Source organism: Diaphorina citri, unplaced genomic scaffold (assembly GCF_000475195.1).
Source record: "Diaphorina citri unplaced genomic scaffold, Diaci psyllid genome assembly version 1.1 scaffold176, whole genome shotgun sequence".
Classification (NCBI taxonomy): Eukaryota; Metazoa; Arthropoda; class Insecta; order Hemiptera; family Psyllidae; genus Diaphorina; species Diaphorina citri.
Genome location: NW_007377613.1, coordinates 230,780 through 240,444, shown reverse-complemented (window position 1 = coordinate 240,444; position 9,665 = coordinate 230,780). Strand labels below are relative to the sequence as shown.

Genomic DNA, 9,665 nt, shown 5'->3' with positions numbered 1-9,665 from the left:
ACTCCTTTAAATAAATAAATAGGTAATTATCTTTAAAAAAAACACCATCGAATTCAGTTTTATCCATACCTATGTAGTAAGAAATGTAAGAAAGGACCGAACAACAGCTATGAAAATCATCTAAATTCTAAAACTCAAGGCAAAACCAGGGCCACACTAAAGTGTACCAAATCTGTCACCTGTACTGTTAGCCACGTTTAAGTTGTGTCTACAGAATTTTTCATGACAAAAGATAAACAAATTTGAATGAAATGTCCTCCCTCGTATGAAACATAACATATGTCATCTATCAAACGTTGAAAGAGTAAACGTTAAAACGGCCAACGCTTTACCCGTTTTGGGCAAAAAAGGTTACTTTGAAGGCAATTTTGATTAATATTTCGACGAGATTTATGACACTTGTTAAACACTCTAGTGGCGTGGATCAAGAGTTTGAAAGAAAAACAGCCAAAGTAGCTCCGTTAATATTTTTTATTTATTTTATTTTACTGTCGTAGTCAACTGTGCTAACCGAAAGGGAGTCCGAACAGATCACTTTTTTGAGTCAGCCAAAACGGTCTACCCTTTTCTAGCGAGGCCCAAAAATCAAGGATTTGCAATTTTCTACTATTCCCCAAGTTTTTTCAAAATAAAAAACAAACTAAAACTTTAAAACTCACTTGTTCTATTATATTTTTTGGCACGGCTTCCTCCAAAAGCTTGAAAGTATAGACTTAGAATAAAGTGCTGAAATGGAAAGTGAAATTAATGGCGATCAGCAGATAAACTCAGATGGAATTGTTCATTAAATGATAATAATGGAGGAGGAGGAAAATAAAAAGAGCCTTAGAAGGAGGCGGAGGATTTATAATAAATTTATTCTCTGGTAGATAAAGAAGAAAATGAGAAGTGTTTAGGAAGATGTTAAAATCGAGTTCCAAGTTGAGTGGAGTTTTTAGCTCTGTAAGTAGACTCTTGGACTTTTCAGTCCCGTCAAAGCTGTATAAACAAGACATGGCTATTCATATTCCTAACGTCACGTCATCTACCTACAAACACACAAAAAAAAAAAGAAAAAAAAACATCAGAAAATACATACGTATTGTGAAAGCAGGTAGGTACCACCTACCTCTGTAGCTATAGGTACACAATCACATAAATAAATATGTAATAAATGTAATATTATCCATGGTTGCTTATCAAAGACATGGTTTATGTACACAAACAACAGCAAATAGAGAAATCAAAATAAGCATCAGATAGAAAAGTTTTCACTCCAAGCGCCGCAGGATAATTGCATCCGAAACATCTGAAAATAACAAAATCGTTTCGAGAATATTCATAGCCCTATTTATCATAAGTTCCAATTGAGATTCACAATGAGAAAAGGTACCGTTAGGATTACTGATTGGTAAGTCTTTGAAACGTATGCAGATAGATTAAAACGTATCAACAGTCAGGAATTTTTAATCTTAAAGTAGGTAATTGAGAAAGTTATCACCACGTGGAGGTCGTATAGAAAGTAAGACAGTGATATACGCATAAAAATGACACAAAGGAAAATCATATTAATATCTAGAGATGAGAGATAAGCTCATAAGACAAATGTACATTTTATCAATCATTTGCTCAAAACTCTTGATGAAAGGGAGTGGAATTCGATGCATTACTTTCACCAATGTTCATAATTTTAAACTAAAATCTCTCCTCCACTTTGTGCTGTTTTTCGAAACTTTGGTGTCCCAAATTATTCAAATCAAAACTCATTGAACTTTTGTTTCCTATCAAACATGATGGAATTTGAATTGTAGATAAACCAAGCCTACCCAATAGCCTCCTGAGATCCAGAAGTTTGAGTATTTTTTCTGAGATTTTTTTTAAAATTTTTGGAATTGTGTGCTTAATTTTCAGATGAGTCATGCATACACGTGTCTCCTAACATTGGTCCTGTGGTTAATTCTGGCTGTCGACTCCAAAATCCTGCAACCTTTCACTTTGATCAAGAAATCCGAGGAGAGTCCCGAACCCGCGAGCACTGAGACTGAGGGAGTCAACTTTGATGAATACCCGGTGAGTCACCAAGGAATAAAAAAAGTAAACGAGACATCTCCACTAATGTTTATTGTGTAGCACATTGCATACTCAAAAAGTTACCAGGCATTCATACAAATTGAAACAATCATTTTACCTTGGAGAGTAGCGTGCTTGTCTTGTAGCTGATAGGGGCTGTCTCCCCGATTCGATTCCCGCTCAGGACAAACTTTATCCTAAACAAATAAGGTTCGTTCTCGGAATAACTGGCTTCTCCTATCCTGTCCTCCTTCTATCTTCGCTTCCGGTAAAATAAGACCTCCGTTGTTACAGTTCCATCAAGCCTCTTAAAACAAAAATCTCATCATGATGTTGTTGATTTTAAATCGTTATCTAACCAACTTGTTATGATTTTGATTTCAGATCATAGTTCCAAAACGAGCGGCCTTACTTCTGGACAGGATAATGGTGGCCCTACAGAAAGCAGTGGACGAGGATAACATCAGTAACACTAGAGGATATATGCCTGAGGCTTTAGCGGTAATTATTCCATCTAATCCTTGCTGAAGAAGGGGAGACCAAAACTAATGTGGAGAGATAAATTTGAGGGAGACTCGAGAGAAAAGGGATGCAGAAGGGAGGATATGGAGGCGTCGGATAAAAGAGGGTAACGCCGGCCCCAAATAAGATTAAGGAAAAGTGCAGTAAAAGATCTGGTCCTTGCTAAAAGCTCATTGCCACAGAGAATGTCATAGGCAAATAGGCATAGGGCCCATAGGCAATAATCCAACATTTGTATTAATGTAGGAGTACCTACATGTAGGTAGATACATATTTACGTAATTATGTAAATAAAGTTCGATTGAATAGTTGAATAACTTTAATTGAAAAGGTTTGCAATCTTTGGTAAATGTTCATATGTCAGAGATATGATATAATATCTAACTATTAGGTAGGAATCTATTGTTAAAGTGTCATATTGCCATAAGGGGAAAAACATGATTTTTTTGCTCTATCTATTCACTGTAATATCAAAACCTCTTCCCAACGTTTCATTTTCCCTTCTATTTGCTCCTAATTTCCATAATGCACAATGCACCTCCATATATCGTTGAAAATGAAGCAATCTAGAGCACACGATTTCAAGTTCGAGATCCAATCTTGTTTGAATAAATAGTACCATATTGCAAGTTTTTCATTTTTCAAAGGTAAATATTTAGTTTGCGGCACTCTCTCTCTCTCGCTCTCGCCCTCGCTCTCTCTCTCTCTCTCTCTTTCTTCGAAAGCTACTTTGGAAGCTACTCTTTTTACTTTCCTTATTATAGGATAAATAAAGTATTTTCGTTGTGACAGAAATGATGATAAAAAGCGACATGAGTGTACATTAATAAAATTCACACGAAAATTGACATTGAACAAAATTCACTAAAGACATACCTCGGTGGTGTAGTGGTCACGCTCGCCTGGTAAACAGGAGCACGTGGGTTCGATCCCAACAGAGGGATGGAGTTTTGTCTTTGGTACAATTGAGAATTTGACAAAATTGGTAGAATTAATAAAATTCACACGAAAATTGACATTGAACAAAATTCACTAAAGACATACCTCGGTGGTGTAGTGGTCACGCTCGCCTGGTAAAGAGGAGCACGTGGGTTCGATCCCAACAGAGGGATGGAGTTTTGTCTTTGGTACAATTGAGAATTTGACAAAATTGGTAGCAGCCTACTCCTAGGGTGAAGGAACTTACAGTCCTAAAACAAAGTGTGTATACCTATGAGGGATACCTTTCAAAATTACAACAGGACCTCGACCATGTTTGTACAGATCACTTGAGCTCTTGGCTTCCAATGAAGTTTTATGCTTTAAGAGTTTAAGCCATTGACAAAAGAAAGTCCTAAGTTTATGTGCAATTTATTGGAGTCTCTGCCTCAATATCAGACTATTTTGATGTTAAAGTGGGATAAAACCACTTTTTCACAATGGAAAATATTGCTATTTTTTACAAATGCAAAGGAATCAGCTACTAGGCCATTTTCCTAAGTGTGTTTCAATATTTTCCATAGTGGAAAATAACTCACTAGATAAGTGAATGACCCTGAACTTGTATAACACTGAGGTCCTGTTACAGTAACTAGCTTTGTGGAGACTTACCTATAGGATAAATACACTCTTGAATGAGTGCACACTGGACCCACGGAAGCATAACATTCTCATGTATGGCTTTGGTATTATAAACTAACATGGTCCGCACACTCATCATTGGAGTGAACTGGAAATTGTCCACCACCGTTTGAAAATACTCAAACATCTTCGCTGGTAAATCAGACATCTCCACCAATTTTCTTGTGTAGCACATTGCATACTCAAATAGTTATACGGCATTCATAGAAATTTCAACATGAATGTTACTACCTACCTAATTTCATCTCATTAGATTAGGCAGGTAGTTACATTCTGCGTACCTTTTAAAAAGTTGAACTGAAAACCTACATCTTGTAAATACCTATTACAGCTTAAAACCTTAGATGCTGTAAGCACAAAGACTGAATTCAAGAAATTTTTCAAATTACCTACTACTTACATCCATGCACGTAAATGAAACAAAATATTTATAAATACCGCTCAGACGTTATTCAAACATTCGAGAAAATTGAATTATTGAATAATGGAGAGAAAGAAAAAAGTTGAAAATGACGTGATGGAAATTTCAATTTGATTTTTTTGTGTCATATTTTGTGTAATAAGCTGGAAAACGTTTTAGAATACTTTTCCTTCTGAGTTGGGAAAAAAGGAACAAAATGCATTGATCTTCGTCTAAATTAAGAGGATTAATAACTCTAAACAAAAGATTTCCATATTTCGCACATTATGTCTAAATTTTGACACATTTTTTTTTTTTTTCTCCTTCTTCTTCCTCTCCTTCCTCTTCTGCTTCTCCTTCCTCTTCTGAAATCTTCTGGGTGTTTTTAAAGGAGGATTCCTTTGAAGTTCAGTTTGTGTTTTAGTTGTGACTGTCCATAAAAGAAATTGTGAGTTCCAAAGTCCACCAAGGACTTTTGCGAAAGTCTCTTAACATTTTAATTGTCTGTATAGCGTAGGTACAGGCATCCACTTTATGATACAAAAGCTAATCCACCCACAGGAAAGAAGGTCAGTAAACACGTATTAGACAGTTCAGCCCTGTGTAAAGTTGTAAACACAACTACCTAGTGTCCAGTAAAATTTTAGTCTAGGTGTTCAGTCTCTATTGGATTTGTAGTTGTACAGAAGTGCATTTTTTAAGTAACTGGAATATTAGTGGAGACGCCAAACTCCTTTGTAACAAAATGATAAAAAAAAGTGTTAATATACACTAGATGTGTTTACAAAAGGCCAGTAACTGGACTACCCAATAGTAGGCTTGCCAAATATCCAAAATGTCGATTCGGGACGCGAATCCGCGAACATAATTGCCAAATCCGCGAACATAATCGCAAAATCCGCGAACAAAATCGCCAAATCCGCGAACATAATCGCGAAATCCGCGAACATAATCGCGAAATCCGCGAGCATTAAATTACAGCCATAAAATAAATAAGGCGAAAGTAAGAAAGTTGAATGAAATAACTTCAACTATACTCCAGGCTATCCAAAGTTTTTTTGTTACATAATGAGCGTTTAAACTTTTGGGAATAAAATAAGCACCAACTTCTACCTACACTTGAGTCGTTAAATAAACGTTAAATAATGTAGCTACCTCATGTATCTACATGTATATTAATTTAAATTTTGTGCAAAATTTTCACATAGGTAGACGAAAGTTTTTAAAGAACGAAAGAAAATGCTGTAGGCATAGGCACGACTCGACTTAAAAAATGAAGTTCAAACGAAAGTCCCAATTCTTGTCCAGATACTCGAAATACTCGACCAGAATTCACTTCTCATTGTCTAAACTACAAAAGAAAGTCGTTGTTAATCTAAAAGGACAAAATGAAACCAACAAAAAAAAATCAAAAAGGCCCTGGTAACTACATAAATATGTATGAGTAGATATAGGAGAGCACTCATGAAAATCTTATATTATAAGAACAAGATCCATTCACAGTTCACACACTGATCGCTCTATCTCCAGAACCACAACACCTAGAAAGCTGAAATTTGGTAGGAATATTCCTTTTATACTCTAGGTGTGCAATAAGAAAGGATTTTGCGAAAATCTAAACCGATCCTGAGATATGATCAATTTTTGATCGCTGAAATCTCCATAAGAAATACACAGAGTGCAGAGACTGCGGGATAGAAAACTTTTCCTCGCTCGCCTAATATTTGAGTTTCGTTTATGTTTTTAGTTTGATAACTACAAGTTCGGCCATGCCTTTTCCACAAGTTTGGCCATGCCTCGGGATGAACTAGCAGGATTCCGGAGCGAAGCGACGGAATTCAGCTAGTATCCTATAAAATGAGGAGTACAGAAGAAGAGAAAAAGTCTGAAAACTGACACCAAGCAGTAAGGTCTAGACAAATAACAGACAAAATAATAATATTAATATAGAATTATTTATTTAATAAATATAAACGATGTAATAACAGTGTTACTTACATGTTGGTCTTGACCTGTTTGGCCGGGCTAAAGGAATCCATGGTCTTTCTGGAGGGGAAGCAGAATTTACTGAAACAGACAAATTCACAAAAGATCAATTAATTAATTGATTAACTTAGCTACTTAGAGAATACTGCAGAATGATTGGAAGCTTGGAGAATTCTAGGGGTAAAACATAATGATCAGATTCATCTTTGAAATTAACTTTGTTCTGATTAATTGAAATGGTGTCCACCAACTTCTACCTACACTTGAGTCGTTAAATAAACGTTAAATAATGTAGCTACCTCATGTATCTACATGTACCTATATTAATTTAAATTTTGTGCAAAATTTTCACATAGGTAGACGAAAGTTTTTAAAGAACGAAAGAAAATGCTGTAGACATAGTAGGCACGACTCGACTTAAAAAATGAAGTTCAAACGAAAGTCCCCCTTCTTGTCCAGATACTCGAAATACTCGACCAGAATTCACTTCTCATTGTCTAAATTACAAAACAAAGTCGTTGTCAATCTAAAAGGACAAAATGAAACCAACAAAAAAAATCAAAAAGGCCCTGGTAACTACATACATATGTGCGAGTAGATATAGGAGAGCACTCATGAAAACGTTTATGTTTTTAGTTTGATAACTACAAGTTCGGCCATGCCTTTTCCACAAGTTTGGCCATGCCTCGGGATGAACTAGCGGGATTCCCGAGCGAAGCGACGGAATTCAGCTAGTAAATTAATAAAATCCTAGTTGGTCCCATCATCCCTCACACGGTTGATCATGAACCTCGATTTCGGAGCATTAAACACGACCTTCTTGGAAAATTTGAATGTGAAGAAGACTTATTATGGTCAGTTTCCACTCATGAAAATAAATTAATAAAATCCTAGTTGGACCCATCATCCCTCACACGGTTGATCATGAACCTCGATTTCGGAGCATTAAACACGACCTTCTTGGAAAATTTGAACGTGAAGAAGACTTATTATGGTCAGTTTCCACCTACCCCGACACACAATTCTTAAGTTCATAACACGTGGGTAGGATACTTTTTGTAAGACCCCCTGGGTCGAGAGTTAATCTGAACAGAAATATGGGCGAGCAAGCAAAAAACTCGTTTCTTTCTTTTTTCCCTTCTTCTCCTCCTCTTCTTCTTCGTCTTCGTCTAAATTAAGAGGATTAATAACTCTAAACAAAAGATTTCCATATTTCGCACATTATGTCTAAATTTTGACACATTTTTTTTCTCTTTCTTCTTCCTCTCCTTCCTCTTCTGCTTCTCCTTCCTCTTCTGAAATCTTCTGGGCGTTTTTAAAGGAGGATTCGTTTTTTTTTTTTAATTTGTACACAAAAATGACGTTCTTGCCAGTTCAGTGAGTCGAAATACAAATTTTTGGGAAGGGGTAAAATTTTACCAAGCCCCATTGCAATAGTCATTATTCGTAAAATAAAGTGCTAATGAAAATAGTTACCTGCAGTTGTCAAAGCCCTCGTTTGGTAAACAGGAGGGCGTGTGTTCAATCCCAGAGATGTAGGGAATTTTAATAGTGCTCATTTATACTGCTTGCACAGGACTGAAAAGTCAATTTACTCCGGCAGAAGGCTACTATATTATTATTGTGGTCAAATTCTCAAATAATCTCGAGGATAAAATTCCATACCTCGACTGGGATTGAACACACGCCCTCCTGTTTATCTACCAGGCGAGCATCTTGAACACTACACCACCAAGGCAGGTTACTATCGGTCCAAACAATATAAAAGTACAGACTAAGTTGGTGAGGTTGGTGGTGGACCAAGTTGGTGGTGAAATCTATGTGTAACCGTGGACGGCAAGTTAGAAAAACTCGCATATTTAACAGATCTAACACAGTTAAAAATAAAAACAAGCCAAAGTACAAAATAACATATTTCAAGTTTATTTTTACCTTTAGAATTAAAAAATAAATAAGTATAATGAACAAACCAGCAACTACTTACCCAAAAACCAAATATAAACTAAAGACTAGAACGTCCAAATTCTCGGATTTTGACGACAAAGCAGCCAAAAAGGACGGGTTTCGTAGATTCGTAAAAGCTTAACCCCATCCCTTAAGGCTGTTTGCCCCTATACCTAAGCCTCGGAATGGGCTTTTGTGTATGCAAGGGATGGGTTTTCTTTCAAGTCCTGACAAAATAAGAGAAAAGACTTCTCTGTTTTGACCTCCCATGGTTTGTCGGGCCTAATAAACTCCTAGAAAATACTTCTCTGTTTTGACCTCCAATGGTTTGTCGCCTTTGTCGGGCCTAATAAACTCCTAGACAAGACTTCTCTGTTTTGGCCTTCCATCGTTTGTCTGGTCATAGACTCCACTAATGTTTATTGTGTAGCACATTGCATACTCAAAAAGTTACCAGGCATTCATACAAATTGAAACAATCATTTTACCTTGGAGGGTAGCGTGCTTGTCTTGTAGCTGATAGGGGCTGTCTCCCCGGTTTGATTCCCGCCCGGGACAAACTTTATCCTAAAAAAATAAGGTTCGTTCTCGGAATAACTGGTTTCTCCTATCCTGTCCTCCTTCTATCTTCGCTTCCGGTAAGATAAGACCTCCTTTGTTACAGTTTCCCATATCAAGCCTCTTAAAATCTTGGAGGGTAGCGTGCTTGTCTTGTAGCTGATAGGGGCTGTCTCCCCGGTTCGATTCCCGCCCGGGACAAATTTATCCTAAACAAATAAGGTTCGTTCTCGGAACGGCCGGCTTTCTCCTATCCTGTCCTCCTTCTATCTTCGCTTCCGGTAAGATAAGACCTCCTTTGTTACAGTTCCATCAAGCCTCTTAAAACAAAAATCTCATCATGATGTTGTTGATTTTAATTCGTTATCTAACCAACTTGTTATGATTTTGATTTCAGATCATAGTTCCAAAACGAGCGGCCTTACTTCTGGACAGGATAATGGTGGCCCTACAGAAAGCAGTGGACGAGGATAACATCAGTAACACCAGAGGATATATGCCTGAGGCTTTAGCGGTAATTATTCCACCATCTAATCCTTGCTGAAGAAGGGGTGACCAAAACTAATGTGGAGAGATAAATTGGAGG

General features: G+C 36.8%; 1 protein-coding gene across 1 annotated transcript; it reads left to right on the top strand.

Moving 5' to 3' along the window:
• The first annotated feature begins 1,890 nt into the window (after nt 1-1,890).
• On the top strand, nt 1,891-9,623 carry LOC103505475. Its single transcript, XM_026820800.1, has 3 exons — nt 1,891-2,049; nt 2,434-2,550; nt 9,477-9,623. The coding sequence occupies exons 1-3, from the start codon at nt 1,891-1,893 to the stop codon at nt 9,621-9,623; spliced, it is 423 nt and encodes a 140-aa protein (XP_026676601.1).
• The last annotated feature ends 42 nt before the right edge of the window (nt 9,624-9,665 follow it).